The sequence below is a fragment of the Erythrolamprus reginae genome, chromosome 9 (assembly GCF_031021105.1).
Source record: "Erythrolamprus reginae isolate rEryReg1 chromosome 9, rEryReg1.hap1, whole genome shotgun sequence".
NCBI lineage: Eukaryota > Metazoa > Chordata > Lepidosauria > Squamata > Dipsadidae > Erythrolamprus > Erythrolamprus reginae.
In genome coordinates this window covers 21,770,775-21,792,373 of record NC_091958.1, presented here as the reverse complement: position 1 = coordinate 21,792,373, position 21,599 = coordinate 21,770,775, and the positions used below count along the sequence as shown (strand labels likewise).

Here is a 21,599-nt window from a genome sequence, read left to right as displayed (position 1 = left end):
CAGCAGATAGACTTACTCCGGCTACCTCGCACCTTTATTCCCCTCCCTAAAATGAATTGAAGATGATACAAAATGCAAGTTGATGGGGATGTGACAACCAAAGGCATGATCAGAACAATGGAATTCTTTGGTGCTTATTGTTTTTAATGGAAGCTTGATATTTACACACAATATATATATAAATTATTGTCTAGAAGCCAAAATCTGATTTGAAAATGTGGAGTGGAATCATATGAAGGGCTTTTTATTATTATTATTATTATTATTATTATTATTATTATTATTATTATTTATTAGATTTGTATGCCGCCCCTCTCCGAAGACTTTCCTTGTGTATAGCTGAAGTAGTGGCAAAGAGATTAAGAACGGCTTCAAAACATATCGCTAATAGGGTAAATAGATACACATCCATCTACGATGGGGAGCATTTCAATGCACCATTCAGATTGTCTCTACATCTCTTATGTAAACTTTAGGGTCTCCCAAAGAGAGTTGGCTTCAACCAGGTTTGACTTATACAGATCGAGCCATCCAAAGAACCTGAGTGTGATTAAGGTTGCTTAGATTAGAGTTGGTCAGATTAGACCCATGGGCTACAGCAGTGATGGCGAACCTTTTTTTCCTTGGGTGCCGAAAGAGCGTGGGCGTGAGCTACCGCACATGCGCAAGTGCCCACACCCATAATCCAATGCCTGGGGAGGGTGAAAAAAGCTTCCCCCCCCTGTAGGCCGGAAACGGCCTGTTCCCAACTTCTGGTGGGCCCAGTAGGCTCGTGTTTCACCCTCTCCATGCTCCAAAGGCATTCCTGGAGCCAGGGGTGGGTAAAAAGGCCCTCCGAGATCCCCCGGGAGAATCTCTGGAAGCCAAAAATGCCCTCCCAGAGTCTCTGTGTGAGCCAAAATTCAGCTGGCCGGCACACACATGCAGGTTGGAACTGAGCTAGGGCAATGGCTTATGCGCCAGCAGATATGGCTCTGTGTGCCACCTGTGGTACCCGTGCCATAGGTTCGCCATCACTGGGCTAGAGGCTTCCATCCCTGACTACAGAACAAAGGCCATGCTAAAGAGCCTAGCTATGTCTGAAACGAACACATGTACACACGACCAGAACAACCCGTATTCTCCATTTCACTAGAAAAACATCAGGGCCCCACATTCTACATTTGTCGACTGTGGGAATGCAGCTGTTGGTGGCAAGGGGTTTTCTTAAACGTTCCATCAAAAGAATGGGGGTGAAATCCATTGAACATGGTTTCCTTTCCTCAAAACACCACTCTTAAAGTCTTCTACAGGTTGGTCCAAGTCAGAACTTCAATGTAGAGAAATTATGCTTGGAAAGAGTTTGGGTTGGGAAGGTTTCGGTATGAATTGTCCCCATGTCTGCAAGGCAAAATCAGATATTCTAACCTAGAGGTCTTCAAACTTGGCAACTTTAAAGACTTATGGGCTTCCGGTCCCAGAATTCTCCAGCCAGTTATGCTGGAGAATTCTGGTGATTGAAGTCCACAAGTCTTAAAGTTGACAAGTTTGAAGACTTCTATTCTAACCCCACCTTCTGCAATCCCGTGTCCCCCAGATATGTTGGGCCTACAACTCCTGGAAGAGGCAGATTATAAAAGGATGCTATGATCTTTGCTATTCTGCCCCCCCCTCCCCCCCAGAAAGTTGACTCTTCATTTTCCTTGTGAAGTTCACAATCTTTGTTTCAAACTAGTGGTAAGGCTTATTCACAAATGCAGCAAATCTACAAATTCATTTATTTCAAGGCTGGAAGAAACCAAAAAACCTGCCTGCATATATTTATAACAGTAAAACAGTGTGTTATTTTAAGTGAAAAAACAATTGGCATCAACCCCAGAATACTAGAGAATTTAAAACAAGAGTTAACCATCGTGTAAAAAGATTGCCTAGAACGCTTACCCTAATCTACCACAGAAATATAAAAAGTTTATATATATATATATATAATTTGAAAATATATACTGTATTAAAATCAGCAAGCTTATTCATTGAAACAGAAGGGCGCCCAACTAACACACATTTTATATACAGCAATATATATATATGTATATGTATATACATACACACGCTCATACATACATACATACGCACATACATGCAAGACAAACAGAAAAAAAAGTGAATTGCTTATTTTTCCATATCTACAAATGCAAAAACTGGGGAATCCTTTAAAGATTTGTACAAAACCATATACATGAAATCATATCACATACTTAACCAGCAAATTTTGCATTTTATTAAATACTGTGGATATTAATCAAGATATTCAACCCAGTATATACAGCACACCTTTATAGCTAAATATTCAAGTGATGCTGGAAAGATAAAACCAGATGAGGAAGCTTTTTAAAAAAGTAATTACTGACCATAAAGTTATTTGAAAAAAACCCCACCCTAAAATTAGAATAATCATACTGTTGTTTTTTTCCCCAAAAGTAAGATTTAGAATCTGATTTTTTTTTTAATGAAGGAATTATATCCGGCCTGTTTCATCATATATCGAAATGTAAAAATAAGAATTTGTTGAAAAACCTATGAAAAAAAAAATTAACATTTCAAAATCAGGTTTGCTTGGAAACCCACAAGTTTTGGATCCCAAGAATTCTTCCCATTCAAAGGAAGTTTCAATGTGGGAACATTTTCCTGCTAGTTCATTAAGTTCATTTTTGGAAGAAAGACTGGACCACATTTTGAAAACTCGATAAAATGAAATATCATTTCAATCAATGAATACGTTCCCATATATTTTTCCCCCCATGGTTTTCATTTGCTTGGTATTATATACCTCTAGGATTTTATCCCTGAGTCCAGAACAACTGGACTTCAGAAGCCAAAGGTTTATGAATTAGTTGAGATTCTTTGCCATCCGTAACAATTTCCATTTTCCTGAAAATCGGGTTTATATTGCATTCTGGTAAGAACATGGTTTGATGCTTGAAGCCAGAGTATACACTGATTTGTAGGAATTTTGCAGAGAATTCCTGCCAAGAAGAACATTTACTAAATAAAGGCATTTTTTTTAAATCAACGAAGGACGTTCTCTCCCATCTCCAGGAATTCAATATCACACCAACAGCGTTGATGATGTAACCTGGTTGGGTAATGAAATTGTCTAGAAACAGCAACAACCAAGCTCAGAGAGCACCAAGGAGTCACAAATCAACCCTGAGCTACAAATATTCCCTTCCCTTGCATTCAATGCCCCATTTGGAAGCTCTAACACCTATCTAATAAGAATTTGAATTTAAACAGAAACAACGACAGACGGGGGAAAAAAAACCCACACGCACCAGAAGAAAAATGAAAAGCAACCAAAACATTTAAGAAAACTTGTGGAAGTCAGAACTCATGAAATGGACTTGAGCCTAGAGATAGCTAACTCTCTGTTTCCTTCCTTCCCCCTTGCAATTTTTGTAGCTGGAAAATGGGAGCCCATGTCATAAAGCAGCCCATACATGTCAGTGTTCTCCTTTTAATGCACCTTGGTAATGCTGACTTAAAAAGAAAACAGCCTTTCCATTACTTCTCAAGGGTTTCCGTGAGACAGTGTAAGGTGTTAAATCGATGCAATTACAGAAAAATCTTCCAGGAAACGTTGGGGTCAGATTCTAAGAGCAAAAGAGCACAGAATGAGCCAAAGGAAAAGCTCGGCGGTTCTGCATTTTTCTAATGGAAAGGAGAGCCATCAATTGCCGGATAATCTCAGAACCTCTAATAGCAGCATTTTCAAAGGCATCTCTAAGAAAGTTAGACCGCTTCTCAGGTGGTGGTGGGTAGCCTCTAAGGCAGCAAAATTCTTCATTCTTTGTTGCTCCTCTAGGTTGGTGCAATACGATTATTAACCTTTCGGCTAATTGGGAAAAAAATAGTAAACATTTGTTACATTTAAAAAGAAAATACACCCTGCCCTGTTCCTCAAATTCTCAAGAGGAGTTGTGTTACACTCACAGTTTCGACACTACACTGTTCTTTTTAAAGGACGGCTCAAATACAGTGCCCATCTTGGGGGGCAATTTCTGAATATGAATTGCAGATGGAGTTCTTTTTTTAAAAAAATGCCCCTAGAGTCCAAGGCATTATCTGATTCATTGCCTTTCGTCGTTGTTGACTTAGCACAATCTTTTTAAAGACAATCAGGGAGATTGTTCATGTGTACAAAATCTGTCCAGTCTAGGTAAGTACAATGATAAAAAGAGGCATATATATATATACATACATACATACATACATACATACGTACATACATACATACATATATACATACATGCTGTATATATGTATATACAGTGTATGTGGGTTTACACACACATGCACATATATATATGCATATACATGCACACACACATATATATAGTATATGTGCATATATATGCACATATAAATGCCTCTCCATATATATTGTGTGTCCGTAGTATATATAGTGTATGTATAGACATATACATACCTACCTACTTACCTACCTACACACACGCCCATATATCCATATTCATATCCATATCGCAAAGACACACAAACACAAATAAATAAATTAAATAAATTGAACCAAAAGGGGGAAAGCAATCCAATCCAGGTAGGATGTTTCGAAAGTTTTTTTTCCTTTCTCCCCCGCAAAATTATTTTCTTTTATCCATCAGCCACTATAAATTATATCCTCCAAATACCACGTCTTCTGTTGTTAATGGTGCAACACCCCAAATATATGGACATCTTCTTAAAGCAGGGCAGCCAGATAAATAAGACTGAAGACAACTGAATCATTTGGACTGATGTGTTGACAAGCTGCTTACAGTAAAATCAGTTAAATTAATAAGACCAAAGAAGGAAGATTTGTGGCGTGCCTTAAAGGGGTTACCATTAGTGCTTCTGCCACATGGAATGTATGTTTCTCTCCAGCAGCCACGTGGGTCTTCAAATGCAACTCTTGCCAAAGGCTGAGTCAATATATCCACCTTTCCTTCCATACAGAAAAAAAATCCATCCTGCTTGGAAGAATTATTGAATACAACAAGGAAACTGGTGCAACCTCATAGATGTTAGATACACGCTCACAAAAGCCTCCGGTAGGATCTTGGTTTTGGCTTTCATATGATTCTTCTCAAACTTGGAGACATCTGAGATCTCTTTGATCCCAGAACATTCTACCCCCACCTCCTTTTTTCCCCCTTTCCTTCGACAATGTCAAACTTCATAGATCTTGTCTTGGAGATAGCTGAAGAGTGAATCTAGTCCTTTGGAAGAGCTCCAGAGCTGCTTTAACATCTGACATTCTTTCTCATTCACGTCTTCGAGGCCAGATTTCAAAAAACTCCGAACCAGACATTTCGATTCTTCTAAAACCTAAGGGAAGGCAATGACATCCCCATTAATTTATTAATTATTCATTCATATATTAATCCTGTGAGGAGCATATCAGCCTGTCATCCAAGCCACCCAGAGTCATTTGCTACCAGATGGGTGGCAAATACATTTAATGACTGACTGACTGACTGATTCAATAAATAAATGTCTTCTAGAGAAAAAAAGAGTTTGGAGTGATTCTTGATTTTCTTACCCTGCCATGAACACTTCTTTCCTTTGAGATTCATTCATTCATTCATTCATTCATTCATTCATTCATTCATTCATTCACTCATTTATTCATTCATTCATTCAATTTCTATAGTCAACTTAATTAAGCGACTCAGGGCAGCTCAGTAATAAAGTAGTTCATAAGAATGAACTGAAAAGTAGGAAATCTTGAGTTCCTACATTGCTCACTTTTGCCAGCATTCCATAAATTACATATAGAAATGTAATTTTATTATTGTTGGACCTTTCACCCTTCCTGCCTTGTAACTGTTTTATATTCTTATTGCTTTTACTATTCCAACAGATGTCTTGTTTGCATTATTATTATTTAGTTCAGCTGGGTCTTAATTTAACAATTGAAAGCTGGTTATTATTTATTTATTTATTCATTCATTTATTCAATTTTTTTAATGCCGCCCTTCTCCTTAGACTCAGGGTGGTTTACAACATGTTAGCAATAACATTTTTTTAACAGAGCCAGCATATTGCCCCCACAATCTTAGTCCTCATTTGACCCACCTCAGAAGGATGGAAGGCTGAGTCAACCTTGAGCCAGTGATGAGATTTGAACTGCTGACCTGCAGATCTAGCAGTCAGTTTTAGTGGCCTGCAGTACTGCACTCTACCCACTGTGCCATCTCGGCTCATAGTATTACCATAGTAGAACAAAAAGTATGTAATTGACATGTAAAAAAAAAAAGGTTTTGGTAAGCAGGAAGCATTCTTAGCTTCACTGTCCCAAGGGTGATTTTTAAAGGAAGCAACTGGACCTTTCTTGTTTTTTCTTTTGAAGACATTTCGCTTCTCATCCAAGAAGCTGGAAGGATGATGGGGAATAGGATTTATACTCCTTGTGGGCAGCTTTTCATCTGCGTCCTTTTAATTTAGAGCAGGGGCAGGCAAAGTTGGCTCTTCTATGACTTGTGGACTTCAACCCCCAGAATTCCCAAGACAACCATGTTAGCTCAGGAATTCTGAGAGTTGAAGTCCATGTGTCAAAGAAGAGCCAATTTTCCCTACCCCTGTTTTAAAAGGTCGTTGAGGCACTTGGAGGTTTATCCTTGTCCTCATTGTCACCTCATTGTCACCACACCTGAGTGGTATTCCAGATTCATGCAGTAGGTAATTTCCCCCCTCTGGAAATCCATTCCTACTCCCGCCCCATTCCAAGGGTGTTTATCCCAAATTGTATAGCTAAAAATCTGTAGAGATTCTCAGCCATCCAGGTCATGGTTGTCCCAAAGGAGCTTTTTCAAGAGGCAACTGGACTTCCTTGTTTTTCTTTGAAGACGTTTCACTTCTCATCCAAGAAGTTTCTTCAGCTCTGATGGGATAGTGGAGAATAGAAGATCCAGTTGCCTCCTGAAAAAGCACCTTTGGGACAACCACAACCTTGGTGGCTGAAAATCTGTACAGACTATTAGCTTCACTGGCAATTTTTTTCTCTATTGCCTTCATGACTTTCTTGATCTAAAGGACTTGAATGCTGTACGGCAGTGATAGAAACATAGAAGATTGACGGCAGAAAAGGACCTCATGGGCCATCTAGTCTGCCCTTATACTATTTCCTGATGGTGAACCTGTGGCACGCGGAACCATATTGAAGGGCACGCTAAGCGTTGCCCTATGTCAGGGGTAGGCAAAGTTGGCTCTTCTATGACTTGTGGACTTCAACTCCCAGAATTCCTGAGCCAATCAGGCTAGCTCAGGAATTCTGGGAGTTGAAGTCCACGTGTGATAGAAGAGCCAACTTTGCCTACCCCTGCCCTATGTCAACTCCAATGTGCATGCGTGCATTGGCCAGCTGATTTTCAGCACTGGGGAAGGCTGTTTCGCCTTCCAAAGGCTTCAGGAAGCTTCCCTGAAGCCTCCGGGGTGCAAAAAACAGCACAATGGGGAAACCAGAAGTCCGTTTTCCTGAACTTCCAGTTTGCTTGTTTGGCCGTTTTTTTTACTGTCCCAGGTTTTAGTGAGGCCTGTGCAGGGGTGGGGGGGATTGTGTGCATGCACAGGGGTAGCGCGGGAGGGGTGCAAATGCATGGGGGGAAGGGAATGGGTGTGGGCACGTGTGCGTGTATTGGCACATGCACACACATCCTTTTGGCACGTGAAGCAAAAAAAGTTCACCATCACTGCTATATGTTATTTTAAAAACCTAAGCTGAAATGAAGGTGGAAGAGAGAGCACAGGACCTGTCCAGGATTCCTCATTAGATCAAGAGCCTTTATTGGCTTGCCCAAGATATGAACACAATCCTTTTGTAACATGTGCTTCTTCTTTTTTTCCTCCCACAAACATTTTGGAAGGAGATATAATCTATGATACATTTAATTAAAAGTGCCTGATGCTTTGCTGCGGCTCTTTCAAGTGAAAAAGGAAGCTATTCTGTCTTTACAGAGGTAATCAGGTTATAATCTTTCATAAAAAGGTGGAGAGGGAAAACTATTTCCTCTGTTGAAAACTTAGGACTTGCCTAATGTGTGAAAAATAATTTAAGGCAGAACATACCAATACAGGAGTTTAATGCTTTGCCTTTGGCAACTTTTTTGAAGAAGACCTTGGACATGTTTTAGAGTTGGGGAATCCATAGCAGTAAGCAATGGGGAAAGAGTATGGACAGAAACTTGCTTTTCTGCAGTGCTTCTCCCTCTGGCTTTTATATGAGAACGTCTAGAACGGTGATGGTGAACCTTTTTCCCCTCGGGGGCCGAAAGAGCATGCGCACATGCTATCGCACATGCATGAGTGCCCACACCCATAATTCAATGCCTGGTAAGGGTGAAAACAGCTTTCCTCGCCCCCTGGAGGCCCTCTGCAGGCCAGAAATGGCCTGTTTCCCAACTTCTGTTGGGCCCAGTAGGCTCAGGTTTTGCCCTCCCCAGGCTCCAAAGGCTTCCCTGGAGATTTAAGATTAAGATTTATTAGATTTGTATGCCGCCCCTCTCCGAAGATTCGGGGCGGCTCTCCTGAAGCTAAAAACGCTCCCCCAGGGCCTCTGTACAAGCCAAAAATCAGCTAGCCAAGCACACACATGTACATTGGAGCTGAGCTAGGGCAACAGTTCGTGTGCCAGGTGATATGGCTCCACGTGCCACCTGTGGCACCCTTGCCATGGGTTCGCCATCACTGGTCTAGAACTTCTATTCAATTCATTTCCTTATCAAGCAGGTAACCTACCTAAGGCTACTGGAGGCTAACATTATAGCTGCCTGCATTTTTTAAAAAGATCTCAAACTCGTTTATTTATTCATGAAGCTAACTATGCCATAGATTTTCAGCAATTATGGTTGGAAGCAATCCAGAAGCTATCAAAGAAGCCATCAAAAGGCCTAGGATTATCCATTCTCTTTCATGGGGGGAAAAAAAACCTCAGTAAATACCGGCAATTCCTAGTATATTCTGTCCCCTAATCCAGCGTTTCTCAACCTCAACAACTTTAAGATGTGTAGACTTCAGCTTTCAGAATTCTCCAGCCAACCATCAGCAATCAGTTTTGGGAGTTAGGGTCCGTGTATCTTAAAGCTGCCAAGGCTGAACAACACTGCCTCCTCATCTTTTCAGGAGTTTTCGGAGAGGGGCGGCATATAAATCCAATAAATTGAAAAATCCAATAAATTGAATTGACTATATAAAAATAGACCTACAATTTCACCCCAAAGCTTTTTGGCTAGAGAGGGTGGGGATTTCTTGTGAAATGTTTCTTCTTGTGGTGTTGGTGTTCTTGTTTGCTTTGGAATATTTATGGAATCCATTTTTTGACTATCTCATGTTTTACACTAGTTCGGATGGAGTTGGGCAACCTATATACCTTATTTTGGGGAGTATAAGACACACATTTTTCTCCTCTAAAAGAGGATGAAAATTTGGGTGCCTCTTATGTAGCTTTTTTTGGGAAGCTTTTTTAAAAATAGCCCTAACAAGGTGCTAACAAACTTCCTGGTTTGCAGGCTTGTTTTCATTGCTACTCCCTTCAAAAAAGGTTTTTCCAATCCTAACGAGGTGCTAACGATCTTCCTGACTTGTAGGATTTTTTCATTGTTACTGTGAAGAAACTTTTTTTTTCAGCCCTAAGTCTTTGCAGGCTTGTTTTCATTGCTACTCCAGAAGTTGTTTTTCAGCCCTAACCAGGGAATAAAATAATGTGCTGAAGCTAACCAGATTAAGGATGCTAGCCAGAAGAATACCTGGTAGGCAGATTCCGCCCCCCCCTATTTTCATCCCCCAAAACTAAGGTGCGTCTTATACTCCAGTGCATCTTATATTCCAAAAAATACGGTATTAAATAAGAAAGTAATTAAGAAGCAAGAGAGGGAGTGCTTTGCTTTAAGTCCCTTCTAAAGGAGTTTCTGAAAGAGATGAGGTGGGATATAGTTGGCATCGAAGAATTACCCAGAGGTAAGATGGGTCGCCAATAGTGATGGGTGAACCCAACGGTGTTTGGATTTGGTGAGTTCGGCCGAACTTGCCGTGAATTTTGGGTGAGTTCAGCCAAACCCGAACCCGAACTGAACCCGAACACTCCGTGACATCAAAGCTCCACCCCTGGAATCCCAATGTGGGATTTCCCAGCTCCTTTTGCTGAAAGGACCCCCCTTTGTTTGCTTAGAAGAGATGGCAGAAGCATCACTGGTTCTATAGTATAATGGTTAGCAATCCGGGTTCAAATCTCGGTGGAACCTCCTTTTTAAAATATTTTTGAATTTTTTTTTATCATCATCATCATCATCATCATCATCATCATCATCATCATCATGCTTCTTTATATAATAAAAAGGATTTTGGTCCTTTTAATGCTTTCTTAGTGGGAAAAAAAGAAAGCATTAAAAGGACCCACCAGCTCTTTGGGGGCAAAAGGGAATCTTCCTGACATGCCCATGGAAATAATTAATAAATAATGATGATGATGATGATGATAATGATGATGATAATAATAATAAATAAATAAATAATTTTTATTTTTTAAAAAAAAAGGAGGTTCCACTGAGATTTGAACCCAGATTGCTGGATTCAAAGTCCAGAGTGCTAACCATCACACCATAGAACTAGCGTTGCTTTTGCCCTATCTTCCAAGCAAATAAAAGGGAGGTCAGGAAGAAGTATACGTGACATCAAAGCTCCGCCCCCAGAATTCCATCGTGGGGTTTCCCAGCTCCTTTTGTTTGCAGCATGGTAAGCAAAAGGAGGTGGGGAATGCCACGATGGGATTCCCCACTCTCCCCACGGCCGAATCCGAACCCGAACTTTGCCCGAAGTTTTAAAAAAAATCGGGTTTGGGTTCGGTATGCCGAACACCGCAAAATTCGGTACGGACCCAAATTGTGCGGGTTCGGTTCGCCCAATACTAGTCGCCAACACACAAACAAATTGTCATCCCCGGAGGCCCTCTTTTTCCTTGTATCTTCAGGGCTGCCACACTTGGTAGATGGGCATGCTGTGGGAAACAGGAGGAGAGTTGGATGGAGACAGGGTGAGATGTAGAGCCATAACAACGTTCTTTTCCTTGGGAGTCAAGGACGTTTACCTAGAGAGGCCTGACTGGGAAGCAACTCCAGGGGGGATGGGGACCTCATTGGACCATGTGATGGACATGTGGTTGCAGGGAAAGGGACTTTGACTTTCCTTTGGGTGGGGAAAACCCGGGGTTTTATTTTTTCAGATTTGGGTTTTCCCAGATGTGCCAATAGGGCATCTCTAATATAATTGGAACTTTGAGGAAGATGGAGTTTTATTTCTGTTGGGGGTGTTACTTTATTTATTTATTTAATTTATTTATCAGATTTGTATGCCGCCCCTCTCCGTAGATTCGGGGCGGCTAACAACAATAATAAGACAATATAAACAAATCTAATATTTAAGTTAATTTAAAAACCCTAATTTAAGAAACCAATCATACATACAGACATACCATGCATACATTTTATAAGCCTAGGGGGAAGGGAAAGTCTCAATTCCTCCATGCCTGATGACAGAGGTGGGTTTTAAGGAGCTTACGAAAGGCAAGGAGGGTGGGGGCAACTTTGATATCTGGGGGGAGTTGGTTCCAAAGGGTCAGGGCCGCCACAGAGAAGGCTCTTATTTATTTATTATTTGGATTTGTATGCCGCCCCTCTCCGAAGACTCGGGGCGGCTCTTCCCCTGGGTCCCGCCAAACGACATTGTTTAGTTGACGGGACCCGGAGAAGGCCAACTCTGTGGGACCTAATCGTTCGCTGGGATTTGTGTGGCAGAAGGCGGTCCCGGAGATATTCTGGTCCGATGCCATGAAGGGCTTTATAGGTCATAACCAACACTTTGAATTGTGACCGGAAACTGATCGGCAACCAATGCAGACTGCGGAGTGTTGGTGTAACATGGGCATATTTAGGAAAGCCCATGATAGCTCTCGCAGCTGCATTCTGCACGATCTGAAGTTTCCGAACACTTGGAACCCTGATATGAATTCTCCAAAGCTCTCCATAAAAATCTCATATTCTTCTTACCACTGCGCTGCAGGAGGCCATTTCTTTTACCCTCAGCATCACTTCCTGCCCAAACGTGGTGGGCCAAAAGACTTGGGAGACAAGTCCTCTGCTGCAGGCCTCTTGCGCTGTCAGCTTCCGTCCACAAAACAGCATTTCATTGGCCTGCAAGGATCAAATATATTAGAATAGGGCAACTTAGTCTCCCCCACCCCTGACAAAGAACAAACCCAAAACACCAGGTGACCACACATACTGATAGGCACAAAACAGGTAGGGACCTATTGAGTGGTGGATGCAAATTTGGATAAATAGAAAACTAAGGCCTGACGCTACTCTGGGGGAAAAAATGAATCAGGTGAAATACTCTGAAATCTCTTTTGTATATGGTTCAGCGAGGACTGCAGATGGGTTAACCAAAGATCTTTCTTTTCCATTCTTATTTGGTTTTTGATTCGGGCTGGAGAGCTACTTAGAAATGGGAGCGTTAAATAGATAATTGCCTCTTGACCACGAAAGAGGCTCAAGGTGGCATATTTCAATAATGACGTTTGCAAGCAACTGATTCAGCTGCTTTTCAATGGCAGACAACTTGCAGCCCTGAGTATTTGCTTTGCACATACAAATCAGAAATCCAGAGAGGGAGGAAACAAAGTGACTGGAAGAAGTCTCATACAAAGAGACAAGATGTTCATTTCTTTGGTCCAATATTCATCCATTAGCTCAGAAAGGAAATGTTTGAAGCACTGGCTGGCATGCCTGGGATCGGCGTCCCTCTGCGAAAATGGAGATGTGCATGCATCTCCGTGTCCCGATGCATGCACACACATGCACATGTGAAATGTCACTTCTGCGCATGTGCAGCAAGCAAAATCTCACACAAGGATGATCTCGTTTGTGAGATTTTTCCAATTTTGGGTGTTTTTTGCTTCCGCGCATGGGCAGAAGCAAAGGAATCGCCGAAAATCGGCAAAATCTCTTGCACAAGAGCATCCTTGCGCAATATTTTGCTTGCTGCACTTGCGCAGAAGCAAAGTCCCATGCCGATGGGCGTGCGCACATACGACGATCCCAGAGGGCGTACCGAGAGCGGCCGGTAAGTGGAACCCTCGCCTGGTCTGGGTGTCAAGCTAATTTAACTGAAATGGGGCCATAGAGATCTGAAAGAAGGAAATCTTACCAGAGCAACGCCCAATATCTGTGGAAATGTGTACGATGAACAGCCCGCAGGAGTGAGCCGAATGGTTGCGTAGGGCGTTTGGAACCAGGCCTTTTCACTGGCCCACACAATGTCGCAGAGAGGTAAAATGGATGCTCCCAAGCCTAGAGCAGGGCCGTTGATGGCAACCACAATGGGCTTCTTAAACTGAATAAAGGCCTTCACAAAATCCCTGTAATGGAAGATACGGATGGAAGTCACAATGAACTACTTGGTTTCATGAGAACATTTGTCACTGCATCAGGCAGGACTCCATGCAGTCAACTCTTTACATATTTCTCCAAAAGCCAATGAAAGTTCTTATCCCTGGAGGGGGTGGGGAGGCCCCATTTTTTGTTCTCCCCAAGCTCCAGACCCTTTTTAGGAGCTTGTGGAGGGCAAAATCGGCCTTCCCCGTCAGCAAATGGAGTGTTTCTGGCCTCCAGAGAACCTTCAGGGGTGTGTGGATAAGGCTCTGGAGCTTGGGGAGAACAAAAAAATGGGCCTTCCAGTTCAAACCAGAAGTTGGCAAGTTTCTGCCACCGGAGGGCCTCTGAGGGTGAGTAGGGAAAGACTTTTTTGCCCTGTCCCAGCTCCTAGAAAGGCTTTGAAACCTGGGGAGGGTGAAAAATGGGCATGCCATTGTGTGCAGGGGAGCCAGGGGAGATCACGTGTGCATGCATGTGGGCCCCCCACATGGAATTATAGGTGTGGCAGGCAAGCATGCGATTATCCCCCCCTGGGCCACCCCTCTTTTGGCACACAAATCAAAAAAGTTTCGCCATCCCTGGAATCTTCTGAGTATATAGAACTTGAGCTGCAGCCCTGTATTACGCCTTCCCGAATTAAACGATATTGTTATTTGGTATAAACATAATTGACAAAAATGAACCATGATTACGTGGCTGCAACTGGCGGAAGCGTGGCACGAGTCCAAATTGGATAGGACAATCCACAGTTTGCATCTGAAAACCTGTCTTCCTATTATGTAGATGGGCATCAAATAAGGCAATATTTTAACTTTGAGAGTCTATTTGCATGTAAATGAAGTCATTTCCCTAAGAAGACAAATCTTAAGACATTGCCTTAAGAAGTCTGGTGAAAAGAGCAGAAATATGATGGAATCAAACCATGGGAAAAAGCTAACAAAATTCAAAAAGTGAGTTAAGAGAAAGATTGCTTTAGTTTTCTACAAATTGGGGTTCTCTAGACATATTGAATTAGAAGTCTCAGAGCCCAAAGCAATGTTGGCTTAGAATTTTAGTAATTCTTAGTTTTCTTTGACTTACTGCCTTCTAAATACAGTAGTACCTCATGATACGAACCCCTCGTCTTACGAACAACCCGAGATACGAACCCGGGATTCAGAAAATTTTCGGGTTCAAGGTTCGGGAGGCCTCCCGAACGCCGAACTCGGAAGTTTGGGTTTGCCGTTCGGGTTCAGGAGGCTGCTGGGAAGCCCCCCGGCTGTTTTAGAAGGTGACAGCCAGGCTGCGGGGCTTCCCAGTGGCCTTCCGAACCCGAACTTGTGCCGAACTTCCGGGTTCGGCGTTCGGGAGGCTGCTGGGAAGCCCCGCCGCCTGGCTGTCACCTTTTAAAACAGCCGGGGGGCTTCTCGGAGGCCTCCCGAACGCCGAACCCGGAAGTTCGGGTTTGGCATTCGGTTTCAGGAGGCTGCTGGGAACCCCCCAGGCTGTTTTAAAAGGTGACAGCCAGGCGGCAGCGGTTTTTTTGCAGGTTTTTTTTTTTGGTTGCACGGATTAATTGACTTTACGAACCTTTCATCTTACGAACCTCCCCCGAACTTCCGGGTTCGGCGTTTGGGAGGCTGCTGGGAAGCTCCGCCGCCTGGCTGTCACCTTTTAAAACATCCGGGGGGCTTCTCGGAGGCCTCCCGAACACCGAACCCGGAAGTTCAGGTTTGGCATTCGGTTTCAGGAGGCTGCTGGGAACCCCCCCGGCTGTTTCAAAAGGTGACAGCCGGGCGGCGGCGGTTTTTTGCGGGGTTTTTTTTGTTGTTGCACGGATTAATTGACTTTACATTGTTTCCTATGGGAGACAATGTTTCGTCTTATGAACTTTTCGTCTTACGAACCTCCCCTGGGAACCAATTAGGTTCGTAAGACGAGGTATTACTGTATATCAAACTACATTTGGAAAGCAGCAATTCAGGGGAAATCTGAGGATGGATAACCAAACCAGAAGTAGGAGAAGTCAGATAACCTTCATCTAATCAATGTTTGTAATTGCTGTGTTTGAAAGTCAGTTCTACTTTTCTCTACTTCTCAGAGTTTCCAAGTCCCAGCCTATCCAGGTTTTTCTAAAGAGAAACTGAAGAATTAAAAGTGTCTGCCAGAAAAGAAGAGCCAATTTGATTAAGAAAAAAAAAATGAATATTTAAATGAGGCACTACTTAAAAAAATCACAGATCAACACAAAATAGTCTTTATCTATGTGCAACAGGAAATGAAGTTGAATAAAGAGTAAAACAACTGAAATTGAATGGATCTAGAACACCTTATAGTTTCTCTACAATTTACTATAAAACTTTCCAAGACATTCTGAGGAAACCTGTAATCAGGGCAATGAATGAAATTCAGGTGCATAAAGAACTTTATTTGGCGTGGAAAGAAGCTCTTCTTTTTAAAAATCCTTTTAAAAAACAAAATAAAGAAGTATTCAAATCATCTGAATTTTCAGACCTATCTCCTTACTAAATGTGGACTGCAAACTTTTTATGGCAGTTCTTGCAAAGAGAAATAATATCAGACACATCACAAATGGTATTGATAAGACAAATCAAAAGAACACACACAAAAAGGGCTTTGATTTTCTTTTATGCCAAAAAAGCCTTTGACAATTTTGGAATGACCTTTCATGTTTGCAATTCTGAAGAAAATGGGTTGCAGCTCTAATTTTTTTGACATCAATGCAGTGTATTTATAAAGGACAAAAAGTCAATAGTGAATGGCTTTGGAGCAATACACAATATATTGAAAGGGACAAGACAGTGTTCTCCCCGTTCTTTTTCTTACAATGTAAAATCACAGAGTTGAAAGGGACCTTGGAGTTCTTTTAGTCAAACCCCTGCTCAAGCAGGAGATCCTATAGCTCAGTGGTTCTCAATCTTTCTAATGCTGCGATTCCTTAATACTGTTCCTCATATTGTAGCGTCAATTCTCCCAACAGAGCTTTAAGCTAATTGGCAGGAAGGTCAGTGGGACACTTCCACCGTAAACACCTGATTGGTCGGATTGCAAAAATGTGTTGCAAGGCGCCAGAGTAGAAGCTTTAGTTCCTAACACCATGGGAAATTTATCTTTTCCTATCGTCTTAGGCGACCCCTGTGAAACGGTCGTTCGCCCCCCCCCCCCAAGTTGAAAACTACTGCTATAGCTTCATTTTTTCATTCATATAATTTTCATTCTACAACTTTTGGCAACTTGAATACATCAACCATGTAAAATTTTAAGGAATAAAACCAACCACAGAAGAACATAAGCTGTCATTATTTTCTGACAATATTATGCTCAAAATTATTCAACCCAGAGAATCTTTTTATATTGTTGGTGGTGTATAGAATTTGGTTTATTGAACTAATCAAAGAAAAATCTCAAACTTTGGTATAAAATTTGACAGAATGAAAAACAACATGCCTTATAGAATTTTAACAGTTCTGCTAATTTGATTTCGACAAAGAAGACTTTTTAAAGGAATAATTATTCATCAAATTGCAAAACCATATCAAGAGACACTTCTAGACAGAAAAAGTTAGGTCTGTTTTAGTTCAGGGGAATCCCAGCTGTCAGTATGAATATTCTACCAACACTAAATTTCCTTTTTCAAATGACTCCAGTATTCATGAAAGTAAAATATTAAATGCTTGGCACAGACAAGTAATGAATTATATCTGTTCCAACAAAAAGCCAAGGATTAAATTTAAAAATGTGTAGAACTCAAGAGAACAAGACGGGATCGTAGTTCCAAATCTTACAGGGTAGTATGATCTAGGCATGTTAGGCTTCCTACCTAACATAAAACAGGATACTAGAGTTGGAAGGGACCTTAGAGGTCTTCCAGTCCAACCCCTTGCTCAAGCAATTCAAAGTGTTGGTTATGACCTATAAAGCCCTACATGGCATAGGACCAGATTATCTCCGAGACCGCCTTCTGCCGCACGAATCCCAGCGACCGGTGAGGTCCCACAGAGTTGGTCTCCTTAGGGTCCCGTTGACCAAACAATGTCGGCTGGTGGGACCTAGGGGAAGAGCCTTCTCTGTGGGGGCCCCGGCCCTCTGGAATCAGCTCCCCCCAGAGATTCGTACTGCCCCCACCCTCCTTGCCTTCTGAAAAAGTTTAAAAACTCATCTTTGTCGCCAGGCCTGGGGTTCCTTAGACCTTCCCCCCTGACTGATGAATGCTTAGATTGACTGCTGAATGAATGATATTGATAGTTTTTAATTAGAATTTTAATTGTTTTTTAAGGTATAATTGGATTGTTATTATTGTTTCCTGTTTTTCTGTACATGCTGTGATCCGCCCCGAGTCCTTGGAGAGGGGCGGCATATAAATCCAATTAAATAAAATAAATAATAAATAAGCAGAAGATCCTATGCCATTCCAGACAAATGGGTCTGCAGTCTTTTTCCCCCAAAGCTCGTGTGATGGAGCATCCACAACAATAGAGGGTTCTGAATTTGTTTGTTACCGATTCATACTCATGCATATGGATAACACTTCTGTGCATCTGCAGAAGCATCCTGGGTGGGTGGGTGGAGGTTCCTGCCCCCACTGCTACCGATTCTAAGAACTGGTCTGAACCGGGAGCAATCCACCACTGTTCTGGAAGAATTCCATAACACGAATTCCAGAATGGAATATGGAAGAAGCAAAGATATATTTGGACTGGGCACACATTGCAACAAGCAACCTATAAGTAATTATTCAATATTAAGTAACCTATCAAATATAATGGATAAGTACAGGAAAAGGATAGATCTCTTGTTATTCTCTGTTTGGCTGCTTTTTATTTATTTATTTTTATTTACTTATTATATTTATTCATTATATTTATTTGTCAAGTACTGTATGCATTTGTAATATACATAGATATAACATTGTTTATATACATAAGATGGGTACTGATAAGAGGGAACAATTGGACAGGGGATGGAAGGTACGCTGGTGCGCTTATGCACGCCCCTTACTGACCTCTTAGGAATGGGGTGAGGTCAACAGTGGACAGTCTAAGGGTAAAGTTTGGGGAGTTTGGTGACGAAACCACAGAGTCAGGTAGACCACTCTGTTGCAATGTATTGTACATTGTTTTTTTCCCCTATTACTGTTGTGAGCCGCCCCAAGTCTACAGAGAGGGGCGGTATACAAATTAATTATTTATTTAATTAATTAATTAAATAAATAAAGTCGTATTTTCTACAGTCAAGTTTGGGGTGGTTCATTTTGAGTTTGTATCTGTTGTGTGCTCGTGTATTGTTGTGGTTGAAGCTAAAGTGCTTGTTGAAAGTCTATTTTTATGAAGATGATAGCACCATCTTAGCCCATATTGTCATGGGCAAAATAATAATTTGTTTAGATCACAAAGTCCTATTGATAATTGGATAAAGAGAACATCTCTCAAATTTCTTACTATACAATTACTTCTACCTACAGCTGGGTTTAAGAACTCAATGTGGCAGCAAAAGAATTACAGATAGGAGGAGAAATAGTAAGAAGGGTGCATCAACCCAGCTGAGCAAATATACACTACATCAAGAAAATCTAAATGTAAAACTACACGTTCATTTGGCCAACCCAACCCAGTTCAGATGTTAAAATAAATAAAACCAGAGATGAAATGCTACCAGTTCAGCCCAGTATGGGTGTATGGGTAGTGGCGGCTGCCAGTGGTTTGGTGAACCAGTAGCAGCAGCAACTCAAGGCTCCGCCCACTTGCCTGGATGCCGCCATTTTATTTTTTTAACCCTCTGTGCATGCGCAAAGCCTTGGTTGTAGGCTGGATTTTTCTGACCGGAGGATTCCAAAACCCCAAATTCACCTTATAGCCTCAGCGATCCGGGTGCTTTCTTTTCTTCGGTCGCTGGATAACCTTCCAATTAGGTAGGAATAGTCCAAGCCGCTGCAAAACACACTGCCTACAGCACTTAGTAGCAGGAGTTTGCTATCATCAGCGGACGCATTGCAAAGGGCTCTTCGGACCTCCTTCATAATCTGTAGAGAAACAATCAACAGTCCAGTTTTTGACATGAATCATGGAATATTTATCCTGTATTTGTTTTTTTAGCTTGTTCAAATCTGACTCAGGATAACAGCTTCTTTGCTTGCCACCAACCGTTTGTCAAATGTTTTTCAAATCTATATTTCACATCCGCTCTTGAGATGCTTCCTAACATCAAAGGCAACAATGTACAGTGATCGAGATGAGGAAGAGGAGGAGACAAAGGGAAGGAACACAAGGGTGCTGTGATCTTTGCTCAGTAGGACTGGTATTGACCCGTGGCATGCCGAAAACTGGGCTGTGCAAACAAGCAAAGCTTTCGGCAATGGGAAGCCGATAGCAGGTGAAACCAATGCCTCCTTCGGTCTATGGAAAAGTCTCTTTCCATGGAACTGGAAGAATGGGATAGGATAGGACAGGACAGGACAGGACAAAACAAAAAATAGAATAGAACAGAATAGAGAATAGAATAAAATAGTGAAGAGAGAATAGAAAGAATAGAGAATAGAATAGGGAATAAATATAGAGAATAGAATAGAGAATAAATAGAGAGAATAGAATAAAGAATAGCATAGAATATAGAGACTTATTATGAATTCTTCCCATTTTCAGGAAAATTCTCCTTAGTTTTAGGTTGGATCTCTCTTTAACAAGCTTCCACCCATTACATGGTGGAGAAGAGCAACAAAGATGATTAGGGGACTGGAGGCTAAAACATATGAAGAATGGTTGTGGGACCTGGGGTATGTCTAGTTTAATGAAAAGAAGGACGAGGGGAGACATGATGGCAGTCTTCCAATATCCCAGGGGCTGCCACAAAGAAGAAGGAGTCCAACTATTATCCAAAGCACCTGACGGTGGGACAAGAAGCAATGGGTGGAAACTAAACAAGGAGAGAAGCAACTAAACAAGGAGAGAAGCAATGGCATATAAATCAAACTAACTAACTAACTAACTAACTAACTAACTAACTAACTAACTAACTAACCAACCAACCAACCAACCAACCAACCAACCAACCAACCAACCAACCAACTAATTAACTAACTTAGAACTAAGGAGAAACTTCCTGACAGAACAATTAATCAGTGGAACAACTTGCCTCCAAAAGTTGTGAATGCTCCAACACTGGAAGTTTTTAAGATGTTGGATAACCATTTGTCTGAAGTTGTGTAGGGTTTCCTGCCTAAGTAGGGGGTTGGACTAGAAGACCTCCAAGGTCCCTTCCAACTTTATTATTCTAAGAATCTTATATCTTGTCTTGTCCTCTGAGTCTTTGGAGAATACATTGGCTCCCACTTCTCTATGACACCCCTCAAGTACTGAAAGACAGTTACCAAATTATCTCAAGTTTTTCTCTTTAAGAAGGATTATTAATTGCATAATATCCCCACAGACACCCAAACCTTCAACCAGTGTAAGTTTAATTTTTAATTGTCCTAAGGGGTGACTTTTTCTCTGCCTTCCAGCTAATCTCTCAAATATTTATGTCCTTCAGATTGATTGCACCCTTGACGAAGAAGCTCAGAAAAATATATACAGTAATCCAAGATATAGGAAAGCTTTGATACCTGGAGCTAAATCCGTCTCTACATACGAATGTGACAGGAAAAGTAAAATAATAATAATATAAGTAAACATTGACAAACTCGTGCATGTACTTCAAACGTGCAGCCCCCGTTTTGGTCTACCCTTCAAAATTAAAATCAGAAATGGAATTCAAGGGGGTTATTTCATTACGGGATAAATTATAAACAGAGGGATGCTTTTATGGCTATTGATCACCTCCCGCTGTTCTCTACGATTGGCTGTTCACCTGCGTACCTCTGGAGTCAGTGCATTGTTATCTGAGGTCTGACTGGACAGGAGGATGTGTGTGAATCCATCTTCTTTGCGTACAACAATGTCTCTAAACCGACAGTTGCTTTCATTCTGACGCACGCTGTACCTGAGTCTCTTATCGAAGACGTAACCCTTTTCACTCTCCAGTTTCCGTTTCACGGTGGTAGGGAGATTCAGACCGCCATTTGCAAGAGAGGAACCTTTCAAAAAGCAAAAGGGGAGGTAGGAACACAAGTTAATCTCTCCATCGATCCAAAGCGGGGGTGGGCTCCTGCCG

General features: G+C 41.6%; 2 protein-coding genes across 3 annotated transcripts in view; one reads left to right on the top strand and one right to left on the bottom strand.

Moving 5' to 3' along the window:
- The window catches only part of CMC2 (C-X9-C motif containing 2), a 28,584-nt gene extending 28,490 nt beyond the window's left edge, over positions 1 to 94 (top strand). Inside the window, exon 5 of one of the 2 annotated variants that reach the window (XM_070760453.1) lies at positions 4 to 94. The gene's annotated coding sequence lies outside the window, so the exon portion shown is untranslated. The remainder of the gene's footprint in view (positions 1 to 3) is intronic. The other variant, XM_070760454.1, reaches the window with a different exon arrangement.
- A 2,380-nt stretch (positions 95 to 2,474) lies between these two features.
- CDYL2 (chromodomain Y like 2) overlaps positions 2,475 to 21,599 on the bottom strand; it is a 115,508-nt gene continuing 96,383 nt past the window's right edge. Inside the window, exons 4-8 of the mRNA XM_070761643.1 lie at positions 21,305 to 21,522; positions 19,301 to 19,473; positions 13,228 to 13,438; positions 12,069 to 12,212; positions 2,475 to 5,358 (exon numbers count right to left, since the gene is read on the bottom strand). Of these exons, the coding sequence (XP_070617744.1) occupies positions 5,200 to 5,358; positions 12,069 to 12,212; positions 13,228 to 13,438; positions 19,301 to 19,473; positions 21,305 to 21,522 (905 nt within the window). The 3' untranslated portion in view covers positions 2,475 to 5,199. The remainder of the gene's footprint in view (positions 5,359 to 12,068; positions 12,213 to 13,227; positions 13,439 to 19,300; positions 19,474 to 21,304; positions 21,523 to 21,599) is intronic.